General features: G+C 39.1%; 1 protein-coding gene across 1 annotated transcript in view; it reads right to left on the bottom strand.

The window, feature by feature from the left end:
- GLB1 (galactosidase beta 1) overlaps nucleotides 1–18409 on the bottom strand; it is a 41504-nt gene that overhangs the window by 14595 nt on the left and 8500 nt on the right. Inside the window, exons 2-11 of the mRNA XM_071429550.1 lie at nucleotides 16814–16995; nucleotides 11056–11206; nucleotides 10704–10764; nucleotides 9801–9895; nucleotides 8406–8586; nucleotides 6761–6819; nucleotides 5757–5878; nucleotides 5635–5675; nucleotides 5060–5172; nucleotides 1752–1826 (exon numbers count right to left, since the gene is read on the bottom strand). Coding sequence (XP_071285651.1) covers nucleotides 1752–1826; nucleotides 5060–5172; nucleotides 5635–5675; nucleotides 5757–5878; nucleotides 6761–6819; nucleotides 8406–8586; nucleotides 9801–9895; nucleotides 10704–10764; nucleotides 11056–11206; nucleotides 16814–16995 — 1080 coding nt within the window. The remainder of the gene's footprint in view (nucleotides 1–1751; nucleotides 1827–5059; nucleotides 5173–5634; nucleotides 5676–5756; nucleotides 5879–6760; nucleotides 6820–8405; nucleotides 8587–9800; nucleotides 9896–10703; nucleotides 10765–11055; nucleotides 11207–16813; nucleotides 16996–18409) is intronic.

Genomic DNA, 18409 nt, shown 5'->3' with positions numbered 1-18409 from the left:
GCTATTATTTAGAATATTCCCTCTCTGATAGTCACCAAAATACATTAAGGCTTCTTCACACAACAAGGTGTATTGGAGCTGGTTCCAGCTGGAGCTAGAAAGGAGTTGGGAAGGCAGCTTTGGGCTGGCACAGTACAAACCCTCTGTGATTGGAGGCTCGACTTGTGTTGCAGAGTAACCCAGCAGAGCAAAAGCTAAGCAGTGGGTCACAGAGCAATAGGCCACCTTCTTCACAGAAAACAGTTCCAGAGGCTCTCAGTGCAGATGGCAGTATATGTACAAGCATGACAGGAACCTTACATCTGGCAGTTTAGACATGCCATTTGCATTCCTAAAACTGATGTCTGGAGAGTGAAATGCTTCCTCTCAAAAAATCACAAGGTGTAGAATGGGCAGATCAGGTCAAAGATGCAATATTTGAGCAAGTTTGGTCATCTGACTCTTGTAAGAGTCCAGCAGCATTTCTTGAAGGCATGAAAGAGAAAGTTTATCATTCTACTGAAACTGGACAGTCTTATCTGAGAGCCACAACCCATGACAAGATGGGAGAGTCAATGTCTGGGCTGCCAAGTGCTCGCAACCAAAGACAGCAGCCACAGTGGGTGTAGCGATAAGAGCCTATAATTAGTCACTGCTGCCAGTTCAGTGAAACCTCATATGGGAAGAAGACACTCAAAGGTTCTTGAAAGTGATACAGATCTCTTTCAACTTCACAGATGAACCACTTTTATGCAAAAAGTTCTTCTGCCCACCACTTGAGCGGAATGACTTGAAAATGCCTGCAAAGCCTTATCGCTACTAAAATTTGCAGTGCTTCAGCTGCAGAGATGAGATACCTGACTAACTGGAAAAATAACTGCCAAATTGAAATTACAGAGTGTGAAATCAGAGCATTAGGAGTTACAGTATCCAGCACATCAACTGCAGTAATCTTCCCTCTCAAAACTTGTCTGTGCCCAGCAGAAAGAATATAGCCAAGTTCATACCTGCAGTCTCCTCTGTTGCCCATTAAACCATCCACTTCACTCACTGCAGGAACCTAGTTCTCAAATGTATCTCACAAAAAATTGTCCTTGGTCCTAAAATGATGGTGCTATGGTCAAACCCCAGATACTTGTGAGCTGACCAGCTATACCACTATTGTCACACAGGCTGGGTTCTGAGTGCTTAGTTGTGTGTGCTTTTCCCTCAGCAGGAAACCAATTTAATTTCTCTCATTAGCTACAGATCTTGTCAGAAACTTTATCAATAAAACTTTCAAATTTATCAAAAATATTCCACATTCAAAATTTAAAGGTCTGGAAGTATTTAAAATACATATATCCTACTTTTCCTTCCACTTTAGAGGCATCACGAGCTTCAGAAACACTTTGTTGTAAGTCTCATGGTGACATTCCCCCAGCTACATGAGTAATCCCCCAGCTACTGATACATGAATAATCTTAAACAACTATGAATGTGTTGTGGTAATAATATATTAATTTCAGTTCAGCAAAGCTTCAGGCACATACTGCATATTGTAAACACTATCTTTTTACAGCCAGGTAAGATGCATTTGGTCATTTTCTAATATGGGCATGATTCCTAATTCCCAAACTCTCCCTCCTTCCTGAAAGTTTGCTTTCAAGGTTTTCCTCTTTATTTTGTAGAATATCTAGAGCCTGTCATGACACTCTCATAAATATTTTTAATAAAAAGCAAACAGGGAGCATTATGAAAAGATACACATTGTCTTACAGATGTTAATTTACCTTCTGCAGGCGAACCTTCCCATATGCAAATTTGGGTGTTGTTGGAGGGATAAGACCTTCTGGTAACTCCTTATACTAGAAAGAGAAGGAGAAAAAACACACACAAACACACACAAGTTAAATACAAACACACTTTAACTGAATTCTCACTTTACACTTCACAACGTACAGAATTATGACTTTGGCTAAAAGTAAATAACCTCCCTAAAGGTTACAGCTGCATCTAGTCTTCAGATGAAGTTGTTTGGTTTTTTTTTTCAAAAGAAAAAAATTGACTTGATCACATATGGTGAGCAATTTTTAATAACCATTCAACATTAGGTAAAGGTAAAAAGTATAATGAACAAAGTGAACTACCAAAATTTCCAATGCCCTTGGAGCCCTCCTGTGGCTATAGCCTCAGTTAGTCTCTTCCACAGCTTTTCTGCAGTCCTCTCCCAGTCCATGGGAGCTTGAGTGAACCTTTACAAATCTGTAAGACAATAATTCCTTCTGACCCTTTGTGAGCAACACTTCCTTGTAGGAATTACTGTGACAGTGTTCACAGGGGTCTTAGGATGAGGGAAGAGATGAGGATCTGACTCTATGTTTCAGAAAGCTTGATTTATTATTTTATTATACATATTATATTAAAACTATACTAAAAGAATAGAAGAAAAGATTTCATCAGAAAGGTAGCTAGGAATAGAAAAAGAAGGAATGATAACAAAAGCCTGTGGCTCGGACTCTCTGTCCAAGCCAGCTCACTGTGATTGACCATTAATTAAAAACAACCAACATGGGCCAATCAAAGACCTACCTGTTGCATTCCACAGCAGCAGATAACCATTGTTTACATTTTGCTCCTGAGGCCTCTCAGTTTCTCAGGAGGAAAAATCCTAAAGTAAGGATTTTTCATAAAAGGTGTCTGTTACAAATTACTAGTCTCTTGTGCCTTTCCTTTCAGTGTTATGATATTCCACCACCACCACCTGCTACTCCATTACTGCCTGGGCTGGGGTCTTTGAGAAACAGGCCTGGAGACCACAGCTCCAGGCTGTGGAGCTGAGGTCCTATCTTTAGCTTCCCTCTGTTCCTGTTCTAGACAACTGTCCAGTCAGTCACAGGGAAACATGACAAAGAAATGCTGACCACCCACCTACTTCTGGCTGCTTCTTGTCCTGTACTCTTAAGAATAATCACCAGAAATCAGCAGAGAGAAGGAATGAAGGGCCTCTACTCACTCACTACTTTCCTGGACACCTTTGAGATGAGGCAGACCAGACAGTGCCTTTTTGCCCAGTACTTTGGCCTTCTCCTTTCTGTGCCTACAACCTTCTTTTCTCCTTGCCATCATCGCCTTCTCCCCTCCTGCCACTATTTAATAGCCACTCTTCCCATCTGTTCTTTCATTAACGAGACATGGCCTGTCTGCACATCAGAGAAAAAACTTCTGCAGATGAGATACCCATGTGAACATGCAATCAAAGCCTATATTCTAATAAACATGTACAAAAGACCAACCTTGTGAAGAGTGTCTCCATCTGCAAATTGGTAACTTTGGAGTGCTTACCTTGTCAGGGTTTTGTTCAAATAAATTTGATTAGGGGCTGAAAGGGATTTGATTTAGCTGGAGGCTTTGTGTTTTGCTTTTAACAGACTACAGCACTAAATTCCCATTGCTACCCTGTCACGTGTCAGTCATGGATGGATGAAAGCCTGATTTACATTTCCAGTAAGAAGTTAATTTCTTCTTTGTATTGGAACACAATCAAGATTCCCAGATTTAAAGAAAACAAAAGTTGTATTCCCCCAAGAGGAGAAATCAAAAGCAGGAAATTTCAGACCCAATAGTAAAAATTAAAAGAATTCTATCAGCAATTGAAAGAAACTGTAGACTGAAATTCTTCATTACATTTTTTAACTAATGGAAACTGTAAAGAAAGACTTTAATGTTATCCTTGTAGCACAGCTAACATGTTGAACATAGTAATTTGTTACAAGTAACTTTATTTTCGTTCATCAGCTTCACCTCAAACTGCAACTGAGTAGATAATTTGTTACAGGTTTAGAATCCACAGTAGTGACAGGAAAACATCACTGAAAATCTATGGACATGCAAATTAAGAAACAAACCAACCACAGCAAAAAATGACCCAATACACCTGAGGTTATAGTGAACATTTCACATCTTATCAAGGCTCTCTCACTGCACTAGATTACTACTTACATCTCAGAGAGGGGTCTTGCACCTTGAAGAAAACAACTCAAAATCAGGAAGTTTGTGGATTTCTCTGGTAAGAAAAGCTGTATCAAGACAGGAAACTCCCCTTGGAAAGGCCATCAAAATTATCCCATCAATTTATCCCATCAGGCTTAGGGATAATGGTGAAATTGAAGAAAAAAAATTCACAGCAGGCCTTCCACAGTTCAAGAGATAAAGGCATTCTCAACCCTAGAGAAAGTGTAGTACACTTTTGGGAGACCTACTCTTAGAATAAAAATGTCTTCTAGTGCATAGGAATGTTGCTGGTATGCGACAGGATAGTGACTATAAGCCTGAGCCTTGGGATTCACATGGAACCCGTTTTTAAGCCTCATCTGAACAGCCTCCAATGCAAGGCTATTCAAAACACAGACAGAGGTTCCATGTTCTACTTCAGTCTCCAGTTTGTGGAGACACTGTGAATTTTTACAGCAAGGCAAAGCTGGTCCCACCCACTAGTTGCAGTTTGTGAAAACACAAAACGAAGATGTGCTCTTTTGAGTGAGCCTGGTCTTTCTCAGAGGCCCAAAACATGAAGTTTGGGACAGACAGCCAAAACACTAAACTGCAGCACAGATTGGGCTGACATCAGGACATCAGCCTAAGCTGACTTAATGGCTGACTGATGCTGCAAGGAAAAAGCTCTGTACACTCCTCCTCCATCTCTACTCCCAGCCAAACCCTTCCCACCTCCCTCTGCTCCCCCCATGGCAGCACTGGCTCTCATCCTACTGAGTGAGCTGATTCACCTTACTGACCTTGAGAGAAAACAAACACAGCAAAAAAGAAGATCTGAACCATGTCAGAGTCAGACCTAAACAGTACCCTCTCCTCTAAAAGGAAGGAGGAAGCAATTGGGGCAGAAAGAACAGCTAGAGAGGTGCAAGATCTTTTGTTTTTTGTAAAAAGAAGCAGTTAAGTTGGCCTAATTGTCAGGTTCCATTTCACTTCCCCCAACTGCACAAAATAGTATATTGAGGAGTAACTTAACACCAACACAAGAACAAGAGAGTTTGGAGGATGTTTCAAAGAACCATTCTAAAAATGTCCTGGGGATACTCACCATACCAATGACTTTTCTCAAGACAAAATACTTTTCTGTCAGATCTCCTGCCTCGCTCAGGGGAGCATCATAGTCATAACTAGTGGGCTGAGGCATATAAGGCATATTAGCACCTAGGGGAGAAGGGAAAAAGAAAAAGCAATAAAAACAGTGGAAGAGATGGATTTTTTTCCAAAGGTATCAACTGTCAGAATTCTTTCTGATTACAGACAGATTCTGCTGCTCTTTTAGATTCAGTGTAGGCCTTGACATTTGGGATTTGGCATAAAAAACTGTTCCTGAAGGAGGACAATGTCATTGTGAGCTTACACCATTCTGTGAACTATTCTGAAGAGAAACACATTTATTTGTGTTCCAACTGTTTCACAGCACCGAGTGAAGCAGAAGTAGCCTTGGAAATGACAAATACCATGTGGGTTTGGTACAATATGTTGGCAATAAACCAAGAACAGCTAGTGCAGTCATGTCTTTTGCCATGGATAAGTAGGCACAGCTCATTCTTTCACAAAATACATTACTACCTAATTCAAAAACAGCTCCCCTCCACCATTAGTATAATTTAAATAATTTCTTACCATTCCAATAGGCAAAGTTAGTCCCACCTATAAACATGTACCTAAAAAGAAAAAAAATCAGGTTTTGCTGAACTGGGAAAAGAAATCCCCCCAAAAATAGGCTCTACTGAACACACACTTACAGGTTAACGTTAGCACCACGTGCCAGGATTTCATTAAGTGTTTTAGCTATAGTTTCTGCGGGCACAACAGAATGACGGTGCCCCCAGTGATCCAACCATCCAGTATAAAACTCAGAATTAACCTGAAAGGAGGAAGGGCAGAAGAGGAAGGGAAAACATGAAGAGGGAACAAGAACAGAATGCAATGTGAATTAAGGTTCCTAACTGTAAGAGGGAAAGAAAAAAAGGCACCTTGACTAATTTGAGCCATTTTTAAACTACTATAAATACAGCAAAGTACATACTAGATCAGTCCTTTTCAGCAGACTACAGGTCAAAGGAATTAAAGGATTGTTTCAATAATTTTATAGGGACATTTTGAAAACAATTGCATAAGCATCAAAGAGTTTGGATTTCCTCGGAACCTGGCAACAAGGATGTGTTTCAGATGCTTGGCATTCAAATAAATGATGGAATCAACATATTCTCTGCAGAATAGCATATACAAACTGGATGTAATGAAAAATATTTCAAATTGCTCTCTAAACAACTCCTTAGCACAGAGATAATTTTGTACCTTCAATAGGCCTTCTCCCTTTCTCAAAATGGCTTCCAGTGTTCTCACATCCCACTATAGCTCGTATAAAACCTCTAGGGTAGCTGAAAACAGGAAACAACTTCTAATCTGCCCTTTTAATTCTGCTTTTAACTTCTACCTACACACATATCTCACTAACTTGTCTAACCATCCTTAACATTTCCGCTGCTTTGTAAACATTTGTCTTAGCAAGGAAAACTACTGAAGCAAAATCATTACTTTTTGAGACTAAAATAGCATTTGCAGAGCAGCAGTTAATGTGGATTTGACAAACACACAGAGAAGTTCCTCTATTCACTTTTCTGACTTGGAAATTATAGCTTCATCAACAAGTCCCTAAAATTGTTAAAGCACTGCTGTCAATCCCTCTCTGATTAACAACTTCAAGATTAGACATGATACAAAAAGTTTAAGTGAAAACACATACCAAAGGGCCCTTGGGTTCACTGCTCCTTTGAGCTAAGAATGCTGCTGTGACATTGCCACCTATAAACAGAAAGAAATAAAATTGAGTTGCTATATCCATGATTTTCTGGGTCCATCATTTTATTGAAATTGGTGTCTTATCTCCCTTCCAGCCTAGCAAAAATTACGACAAGAGAGCTGCTCCAGCAAACACAGGAATCAATACTTTTGATTCTGATGTTTAACTTGCAAAACTTATTTTAAATATATACATGCACATACATATGCCTGTGTAAGTGTCTTTGCTTTTGAGACACATTTTTTGAAAACCCAGCTTTTCTCAGAAATGACATCCTGGCACAAAGAAGTCTGAGATGTGTCAGAATTGCTATTGATCATTGGAAAGTCTAAGTCTGGGGTTACATTACCAAGGCTACGGGCAAGAGTAGAAACCAGGCAATCTCTAAAGAGGTGTTTCACTCTTGATCACTCCTAGTGGCTCAAGCCACAGTGGCTGGAAACAACTTCTCTTGTATAAAGGATATCGGTGTAATTTTGCCTGATTGGTGGGAGGAATGATGAGGAGGACTCCATGATATCAGAAGGCTAATTAATTATTTTATTATACTATTATTCTATACTATATTACACTACATCTAAACTGAAACTGCACAAGCACTCAACTCAACTGAACAAAATCTCGTGACTGTCTGCTGACTGGCAGTCTGGACACGCGCTTGGCCCTGATAGGCCAAGGAAACAAAACACCATCACTTTGGGTAAACAATCTCCACATTGCATTCTACTTTGGCACAACACAGGAGCAGCAAATGAGATAAGAATTGTTTTGATCATTCTCTTCTCTGCTTCTCTCACTGCTTGTCTCAGGTTCAGAGAATGTGAATCCCACAAAAGGATATACATGAAGACATCCACAATTTCATTCAACTTGCAAGAAAACAGATCCCTGCTAAGCACATGTGCTTGGCTGTAGAGAGAATAAGGTACAGAAGAGGCCAATAAAAAAATAAAAATTAAAAAAAATATATGTGTAATAAAAGAATCAAAAATATCTGTCTTGGAGTTTGTTTCTTGTGCCTTAAGCCTATTTTGTCAAGTCCATGCAGAATAGAAACATTTAAATCCTTAACTCATCTATCAAAAAGGTACTCTCTGATCACACTACTAATGCTTAGCCATTCTGAAGACCTATAACAGCAAATTGTAGCAGTGTGCACATTTCTAATGATGATCTTCAATGATGATCTCTAGTATTTTTTTCCTAATAACCTCTGGCATAAAAAGAAATGTATTTGGATGGCTGGATTCCAGGACAGACAGAGGACATTAAAAAACCCCAATACCAAAAAGGAATATTAAAAGAATCAAGGAATCAATGCCAACTATTATTGCTAATTTTTAGGAGATAGGTGCTATGAGCAGCGTAAATTGGCTATTCATGATTCCAAGATGGAAGGAAGTGATTATGACTTTCTAACTGAGTGGTCATGGGTGATTCTTGAATGTTTAAGAGTGTGTCAAATACACATAAATGCCTGTTACCCCATTTAAACAAAGCAGGCAAGTTTGGCAAGCAGTCAAGTAAGTTTGTCCTGCAACAAACACACAGAGCTCAGAATTTTTGGAATCAAACAGCAGTATCCAACCTGGAGCAAAGTCCACCGTTGCATAAAGACCCTGGAGAGCACCACATTTCAAGTGAAATTGGCTGGCACCATCAGTTGTGAAGAGCACCACCTCATCCCCAAGATGCAGGCGAAAGAGCTTCAGGAGGAAGCGCAGGTAGTTGTAGTCACAAGCGAAGTAGCTTCCGTATTCGTTCTCTACCTGCAGAGCAAAAGCAAGTCAGTAAAGCCATAGCCAATTCAGTCTGCATCTGATAACAAAACAGAAAGCACAAATTCAACCCTCTTCTTCTTTTGATAGCAATATTGAAAATGTCACTAACTCCAGGTGTGAGGAGTATGAGAAGACAAGACTCATTCCTCTCAACTGCACTTTACAGTGCACCCATCACTGTGCAGAGCTAAGCCATTTTCCTGCAAAATTCCATCCCCCCCAAAGTATCTGTTTAGTTACAGTGATCATAATAGAGTCTCTATTAAAATTTGAGATCTATAACCCACCTTCCAAGCAGACCAATAAAACCATAGAACAGGTTGTGAAATGATCAAAGCTACAACAAAACTGGACATTCAGAACAGAGACATCTACAAATGGCTCACATGAACTGCAAAGCCCTGAAATGGACTCAAAAGGATTTAAGGGAGAACAACTGTGCTACTACTGCGAGGCACACATCTTGCTCCTCTTCCAAGGAGATGAACTTTTCAGCTCCAGATACATTAGGTTCCAATCCTGAAGGTTATTTCTGAAAATCATGTTATAAGCATCTTATTTCTGCCAAAGAATAATTTTGCCCAGTGCTTCTGCTCAACAGTTCAACAAGATTATCTTGGGCATATTACAAGAAGGGTCTTTTATCCCATCCTGTGCCAGAAATTGAAAAGAAATTGAAATAAAGCTTTGTTATGATCAAATACTACAAATATAGGACAATCACTCCCACACATCTATCTAGAAGGAGTTTAGGACAGAAGCTACTCACCATGAACATACAAAATTGTGCTCTGAAACATTTACAACTTAAGTTAGGTGCTAAATTAGGCTTACTCCATACTGCTTTTGCTTCTATCTAAGGGTATTCTTATTCCCCTTTTTCTTGTCAGACTGTTTCAGGCAACTGTATGCATTTTGGCTTTATGTGAGAATTGCCACAAACCTCAGATCTAAAAAGTTACACAAGTTCCCTCTATTGCTTTAAACAGCTGTGGGAAACAACCTTGATAGAGCAGATGAGGGCCCTCTGAGTCCTAGAAACAGTGGATTCAGTTCTTTAGGATAAGGTATTTCATCAGAATCTTGCAGCTACCTGAAACTTAAGAAATACCTGTGACACCACCACCCAAGACCCATGTGTGTCTGCAAGAGCAGTATAAGCATTCATGCTGCTTGGGCTCATCTGATTTTCAGAAAGTTACCTGCACCATGATGATTGGACCTCCATTTTGATAGAGATAAGGTCTCATCTTTGGCAAAAGGACACCCATCCATCTCTCTACCGCTTCCAGGTAATCTGTAATACACAAAGTATATATGTTTCACAATTTTTCTGCCTTTTTCTAATTTTGTTTTAAATTACATATGGGTCATCTTTACATAGTGTTCTAATTATGTAAATTATGAACAGCATTTAATGAACAGTTTGCTCTTATATATGAACAAATATGCTCTTCTACTTGTTCGTAAATGCTTCCAATACTGTTTACTAAAAAATAAAACATTTAAATACTGATGAACTTGGAAAATTATCAAAAGAACTTCATTATGTCTCACAGGTTGTCCTAATGCATTTCAACAGGAAGAGAAACTCAACTGTTGATCTATGTACTATTTCTTTAAATAGATAATTTAACCACAGTTAGCAGAACTGAAGTTGGATATGATTTCTATATATTCACCCCCTACACTCACTCCAATAAACACATTAATCTCCTGTCTCATCTTATTCTCCCATGTCTGGTTCTTAAACAGGAGCACATGAGAATGCTGTAACTTGTTCTGGATTGCACGCTGACCAGCCAAGAAGGATCCCCATTATGAGTGGCTGTGGCAAATCCAAAAACCTCAAAGCTGAAGCATTCTTTTCTTCAATGGTGACAATGTTTCCCCTCTTGGCACCAACTTGACAATACCTTGGAAACTTTCTCCGCTACTTTGATTGTTCTACACACTTTTTGAATGCACACTTCTAATTAAAAGTATTGAAGATTTTACTCACAAGAAAACTTGAGTTGAAATATGAATTATCTAGTAATGGCCTCAAACAGAAAGTTGCCTTGCTGCTACAGTGTATTTTTAATGGCCTTTTCTGATGCCTCTACCTGAATCAGAAGACCTGAGAACAATAGATTTCTTTTCCAACAGCCATGCAGGAAGACCTCCCTGGGAAAAGAAAGGGAAACAGTGACATATTTAGGAATTCTAAGAAGAATTTAGCCACTTATTAAGACATATACTGAGACAGGAAAACTGATTTTCTTCAAGAAAGTAGTAATTCCTAATGAAAAAAAAATACAGAGTAAGTCTGTATGGTAAGAAGTCACTTAGGGTGCATTTTAACACATTACACCAAGACTCTTGTCAAAGGATACATCAATGAGTAAGTCTGTTTACTTTAAGAAATACTTGCACTAGATTTACCCTAGAAGTGAGCTGTTACAAAAGGTTGTATACCATGTCCCATTCTGCACAGATGTAAGGTCCAGCTCTCAGGATAACAAGCAATCCAGTGTCATTGGCAAGCTGCAGGAAATACTCTAGATCTTTGCCACCAAAAAAGTCATACGTGCCCATCCGGGGTTCGTGGTAGTTCCACGGGACATACCTATGAAGAGAGAAAATCACCTTCCATTAGGAAACTGAGACTAAACCAGAATTCTGGAAAACAGCTATTTGCACTACATGCCCCAGAGATCAGTAATGCTGCTGATCCTTTGGATCAGTAGAAGACAGGAGTAACTCTCTGGCCTTTCTTCTGCCAGGTATTTCATACAGCAGAAGGCTTTAAAATTGACACTGAAATTAGGGTTATGTCTGCAGGAGTCCCTATCAGAGCAAGAACAGGTTCTGGTAGTGCCATTGTGAAACCATGATATCTGTTCCAAAATTAAATAAACAGTTTTGAAGCTAGCAAGACAGCTGGCAGCTGTATAGTGGGTGGGAGGTTGATGAGAAGATGAATGTGGTAAACCACTCATGAAGGAGGAGGCCAAGAACAAGCACAAAAGAGCACATGGCCCTTCATGAATGGATCACCCAGCTTGCACAGGAAACACCAACCAGGCTGTCGGGTCTATGCTGCTACCACTGCAAAGAATTTGAAAAACACCTAAGCCTCAAATCATATTGCATCTAGATCCCAAAAGTTTTCATTGACCAAGAACAGTGCAAGTCCTGGAAAACCACCACTGGAAGAACACCTAAGTTAAGAAATGTTAAGGTGCCCAAGAACTTGGACAAAGTAAAGCTTAATTTCAACTAAGTAATAAAAATGTCAAACAAGCACATCACCATTTGAAAGAACACGTCTCTCCTACCTCTAGGACTCAGGAGACCACAGCCTCAGCACAGAACATCTCACAGAAATAAAAAAAAAAAACCACCAGGTTGCAAGACAACAAAGAAACAGTAATCTACCAAATATCATGAGCAGTGTTGTAGCTGATAATCCCTGCTTGACAACCGTGTTTGCCATGGTACTAAATGGCAGTCTAGCACAGACAGACTAAAATTAGGGATGAGTACACTTGAGTAAGCATTCAAGGGAATGTGAAAAATCATTCCTCTAAAGTTTCTAAAATTACCAAAACTGTGTCTAGTCAAGCAAAGATCCTCTAAGGCAACACTTTCCTTACTGCCTGGGTTTGTTAGTATGTTCCACATTTAATTTTGCAAAAAACACCCAAGAGGGAAAGAAAGTCCCTAAAACAATGCTTTCAATAAGGAAGAAAAACAGGAGCCCTCTCATGAGTACACTGCTAAAATGGCCATACACGGACAGACAAGTATATGAACATCAAATACAAAATCTATAATCTTTTAACCTTCGTGAATATTATAGCATCTCAAATGCCAAAATTTTAAGCCTCTGTTTGAAAAGATAAAGCTTCAAATTTGAGTGCCAGGATGGAGTCAAAGCAATGCACTCAGGCATCAAAATGCAGATTTTTCTTCTTTGTGGTGTATTTTATTTCTGTGTCAAGCTGCTCTAATTGTTTCTGAAGCACAATTAACTCACTTGTAAAAAAACCTACATGTACATTTAATGAATATATGAACCATGTGAAAATACACTCATTGAATTATGAACTTGTTCAGAAAGAAGTCTTAAGGTTTAAATGCATTTAATACTGTCTGAGGTGAGGATGAAAGGGTTTCTCCAGCTCCCTTATGCTCAAGATGGAAGAAAATAGAAAAATCCTTCCAGAAACAGTTTTCATTTATGTCACATGCTCGACCACAAGACTGGAAAAAAAGCAGATTCTAACAGAGAAAAAGGGAAGAAGCACAAGAAAAAGACCGATCTGAAACCATTGTTTTATATAATGAATCATGATAAAAATTTATTTTAAACACTGGTCTAAAAATGGTTACTGTGACACTTTAATCCAGCAATATATTTTCTACAGCTAGTGATGGTCTCAAATGAAATAATTGAAATTTTTATCTTTAATGATTATATTTGTTATGTACCATTGTCAAAATTTACAGTCAGTTGTTAACCCTGTACTGCTTTAGCTACAGAATAATGAACTTATAAAGGAAAATCTCATCCTTTTTCAAACTTGAAATATAGTATTTATTCTGTATGAGTTTACTTTCCACACAATTTTTACTTTACACACAATTTCTAAGCTCCATGCTATAACCTTCCTTTCTTTAGAAGTTACAGATTTCCTCTCCTATTTCAGATATTATCAACAGGCAAAAAATCACACTTTAACTTCTTTAATGTACAGATAATTCTCTCTGTAATATCAGAGTGGGATTATTTTAATGGTGTAAAATTGAATAAATTGTACTACTTTCATCAATGAGCATGCTAGTTAAGTTACTCATATATGAGTCTTTAAAAACAGTAATTTGTGTTTAAATTTTAAATATTCCATATTCTAAACAGCAGCTCCTTCATAGAAGGACTTTGTACAGGTTTACACTCTTCTGTTCATTAGTCAACAAATAGAGTAAAACAAAGAAAATGCTCAACATTCTTTAACTTTCTATGAGCCTGTAAAAGTAACTGTGGATTCTTCCAGGAAGCATCTCCACTGCTCAGTAAATCCTGTATACATCTTCTGCTCCATCTAGTGGCAATTGTTTATCTGCTCTGCACAAACAAAACAAACCCCAAATCTCCTGTGCTTTCCACATGCCTTCTTCAGCCAGCACTCATTTCCATCTGGCAGACACAGGTCAGAAACTGAAAACAAGGACAGTTGCCTGTGTGACCAGACACCTCTGCTGAGGTGGGGAGTGAGCTCCTCAGCATCCTCCTCCACCACCTTCTGGGACATCACACCAACCACAACATTAAATTTAAACCTGCTCTTTAGAAGGGGTAAGCCTTGATCTCTTAGGCTTTAATATAAGATCAAGCTTACTGTCATCTGTTTTCTCATGTTCTGTTATTGCTTAAGGTGTTACCAGGTGCAGACAATTATATTCATGTACAGACTTCACCTATTCCAGAGACCAGGAGGAACTGCTGCCTCAGTCATGAGCTGAATGATGCATCAAGGCACAGAAAGCCTTTTGGAAAAAAGGCTGCAGAGAACAGGACAGAGAACATGTCTGGTTGGCTTTATCCACAAGGTATTTACAAGCACAATCCCATAATATAAGGATCCTGTTTCTCTTGAAGTGGTAAACCTCACTGGGAACACCTTGATAAGAACAAGGAAGGTTCCCATATTTCAAATTATAGCAGGACCATTCCCTGTCTTATGGAAAAAAATCCCAAGCAACAAAATCACAGTCTTCAGATGAGGCCTCACGATTGGGAGTCCAACCACCACATTCTGCCAGAGAGTTTGGCAGTGCTGCTGCTCATTCATTCCAGAATGACTTCACAAAATTTGTATCTCTGTCCCTTGCTAGCAGTATTACTGATCCAGGAGAGAGTATGCAGAAGAAGAGAAAACAAAAACCCAATCACATAGACCAATTTCCAGTTTTTTTACCAAAATCATACAGAATCACAGAAGATTTATTTGGGGTAATATGAATACTCATAGCTTTATCTCAAATAATCAAGAGCAGAAAGACTTGATTATTGACAAACCTCAAAGAAAAACAAAAGGGTTTTTTTGTAGGTGAGGTGCTCTTTTAGCATCAGGAGAGAGAGTGATTAGTGTCAAATGGAAAGACACATGGATTTGACTCTTGTAGAATATGCAAGGCACAGGAGCACTTTCTGCTTCTAAAGTACACTTTCAGATTTATCTTTCTGCTTCTCAAGTACACTTTCAGATCTATCTTTCACCATAGCAGAAAAAATTCAGATGTGAGCAATAATCGGAGAGAAAGTCAAAGAATCTCAGTCAGCTCTTAGAAAAACAAGAGGAGACTAATAAAGCTGTTATGATGTGATCCAGCAACAACACCTAAAGCCACAGTTGCCATAACCACTTGCCAGCTGCACAGAACCTTTTATGCCAAAACAGACACAGCTCAGCTCTCCCAAGACCAACAGAGATCAGCTGGCACCAGCAAAACAACAAATCTTCATTCCTTCCTGCACAGCAGAGAGATACTAATGCAAAACAGCAAAGCAGAGTAAGAGGTCTCAACAAGGGAAAAAAGCAGAAAAGAAAGAAGGAAAAAGCCCACCTTGTTAGTGGGAGATCACAAATGAAGAGGGAGAAAGCAACAAGAAAAAACCCAAACTGGCCCTGCAGCAATTTTGCCATTGAACAACAGTGACAAAGGGAATGGAAAAAAATATATCTATCTCAATTCCAGTGATGCATCAGAGACATGAAGAGGCAATTTAAAAAAATAAAAAGAAAAAAAATGGAATATTTGAGAAAGCTGGAAATGAACAAAGGGCATTGAAAACACATGGGTAATGGGAGGAGGAGGAAAATTAATGAGAGACATAAGGGAAGTATGAGACACTATGGATCATAGGAGTCACTGATCATAGGGTCAGTCCCAGGCTGACCTTCAAGCCAGACACCAAAAGGCATAATTTCCAGGTCCACTTTAAATTACTTTTATTTCAGCAAAAAGTAATTACTTGGGCAAATCCAGCAACCTGGTCCTGAGCAAGTGTGTTACCTAATCCCATTGCTCTTATTAATGTGAGCAAAGACAGAACTTGATGCCTTAATAGAAAAAACAAAAACAACCACAAAACCACTCACCAGAGTGACTGCATCATCCCAACACAGGCAAGAGTCTTAAGATATGCAAAAAAATAGAGAACCCTAAATTTGGAAAAATTCAACTTTTTTTTCTCTGCCTGCTGTCTGTTCTTCAGCTACTAACTCTGACTAGTCTCATCCCCAAGAGTACAAAGGAACCGTGCAACTTGCAGGTCTAACAACAATACAGATTTCAAGGGTGAGAAACCACTCCTACTGAGCCTACAAGCTCTGCACTGTCAGAAGCTGAACTTTTTACAGCACAAAAGCAGGTGGTTTCAAAGAGAATCTCTGAGCCTTGCAATGAATTAAGAAAAGAAAACAAACCTGTTTGGGAATTACAATAATTGCCTGAAAAGACTGTGCCTCACACAGTACCACTTTCCTTGTCAATGAAGCCATGGCAAAAATAAGAGAAAGCTGATTTTTTTTTTTTTTTAATTTGTGCCTCATCTGTTGAATTAAGTACATGACCAGGTAGAAAAGACAAGGACTAAGGGTTTTGCACACACACATACACACACACAAATGAAAGCTGTTTAAGCTTTTTTTTTTAAGAAGTACACCTAGCTCCCCATCCATTTATCTAAATTTAAATGCTTCAGGTGAAATAGCTTGAAATAGCTTTTAAATGTTACTGCAGTATTCAACAATATTTTCAAGGCTTCTGAGTGATACCAATCCAGGCTGTACTAACAGGTTATTGTTTCCTCACACCTAGTCTGCCTTTTGACCAGAGAGTACAGTGCCCCTGGCAGAGGCAGAGCATGTACAATTGTTCCATAGTTGCCAAAGTTCATAGTCCAACAATTTATTTCAGGTCACATTTGCACCCTGAGTTGTGAAGCCAGAGGAGTTGCCTATCATCAGGGAAACAGACTGCTGCTTACAACCTGCCAGCTGCCCCCATTTATGTGGTTAAAAGTCATCCTGTACCACCCTTCACTTCTCCAGAGCTTCCTCACCTATTACTGGAAAAATAATAACAAGTAACAATGGCAGGCTCTTAATGACTTCTCATATAGCTCCCAGGACCATAAATCCCTTGGAAATCAACAGCTACTCACGTTTGAATGGCATCAAGCCCTGCCATCTTCATCTTCAGCAGGCGGTCTTTCCAGTAGTACGAGGGCACCCGCGAGTAGTGAATGCTACCGGAGATGTAACGGAAAGGTTTCCCATCCTTGACAAAGCTGTTGGATTCATAATCAATCCCAAAACTCCTCTCAGGTACATTCTGTACACAAAACTAAACCAAAACAAAAAAAAAGAGACGGTATAATTTTTTTCTGCCTTGGAAGACACAGAGAATAGGCTATACAACATCTGGGGGTTGTCTACAATAGAAGATATAATGGTCCTAAAATAAGAGATGGTGAATGACTTTCCTCCAGCTATCTATATCCCACCTGAGTCTTAGCACAACAAATCAGCAAAAGGGAGCCAGTGCAATGTGTCACAGGATAAAAGAACAAGGAAACCAGCAGATATAGTTGAAAGAAAACACACTCCCTCCTGAAAAATGGAAGACAAAATTGCTAAGTGACAGATATTGGCCTACAGGATAGGCCAATATGCCTATCCCTACACTGTCATTAAACAGCAACTGAGATAACACTTTACAATCATTTCAAGACTACAAACTCCAAGGAGGAAGACAACAGTATATTCCATCAGCAACAAAGGCATTATTTTACAGAAAACCAAAAAATTGTAGAGGAAAATAGTCCTAGATACACATAGCAATTCAAAGCATTCTGCCAACAGGGAACAAGTGAAATTGTGTGGTGGATGTGTAGCAATAAGTATGAGAGGATACAGCAAGGAGCTGCCAGGGAAACATGAAAAGCAAGGGGCTGCTAAGTGCTGCACAGCACAAGCTTTTTATGCTCTGTTTCCACAAACATGGACCCACTCTTAAGATTACCTAACTTTATTAAGATAAATAAATCTTGATTCAACAAAGGTATGGGCATGTCAGGCCTTTCCAAAATCACGGCCACACAGAATTCAGAAATACAAACCAATTGCTTTGGAATACATGTAACTCAAGGGTTAGGATTCCCCATAGGAAATTATGATGCTATAGTAACTCCAGGCTGTTAGACCTCAAGCAAACTATTGCTGAAAAGGATGTACAGGTAGGTATAGCTGCTTACTTCCTGTTCAATTTAAATGTATGTGACTTTTTCCTGATCTTTCATTTATAACCTGCATCCTGACAGCTGGACATGCTGCACTAGGATGGAATTGTCCCATGTGTACCTGTGAAGGAAACTATTACACCCTTACAGACACCAAGCAGCTGTTTCATATTCTTCAAGTGTTTTTACTCTAGGGCACTGTGACAAGTCACAGCACTAATGCAGAGCTGAGTGCTTCAAAATGAACATGACTAAGTGGAACTCTGAAACCCAACACAACAACATAGAAAAGAAACCAAAAAAAAAGCACCACTATGGATAGAAGTACCTTACACATTAAAAGGCCATTATCCCTGGAAATAAGGAGAGGTGAAATAAATTGCTGTGGTGTCCTTCTGTAAGAGGACTTTAGCTTCCTCATTCAGACTAACCACATCAAGAAGTCTGGAAAAGACACTTAATTCCATTCATGGCAGAGAGCTGTTGAGGTGATGAATGTTGAAAAAACTGTTTACACGC

This window comes from Agelaius tricolor, unplaced genomic scaffold, assembly GCF_023055355.1.
Source record: "Agelaius tricolor isolate 1412-34295 unplaced genomic scaffold, bAgeTri1.0.p SCAF_6, whole genome shotgun sequence".
In the NCBI taxonomy this organism is placed as follows: Eukaryota; Metazoa; Chordata; class Aves; order Passeriformes; family Icteridae; genus Agelaius; species Agelaius tricolor.
The sequence above is the reverse complement of the archived record's forward strand: the minus strand, read 5'-3'. Positions and strand labels throughout refer to the sequence as shown.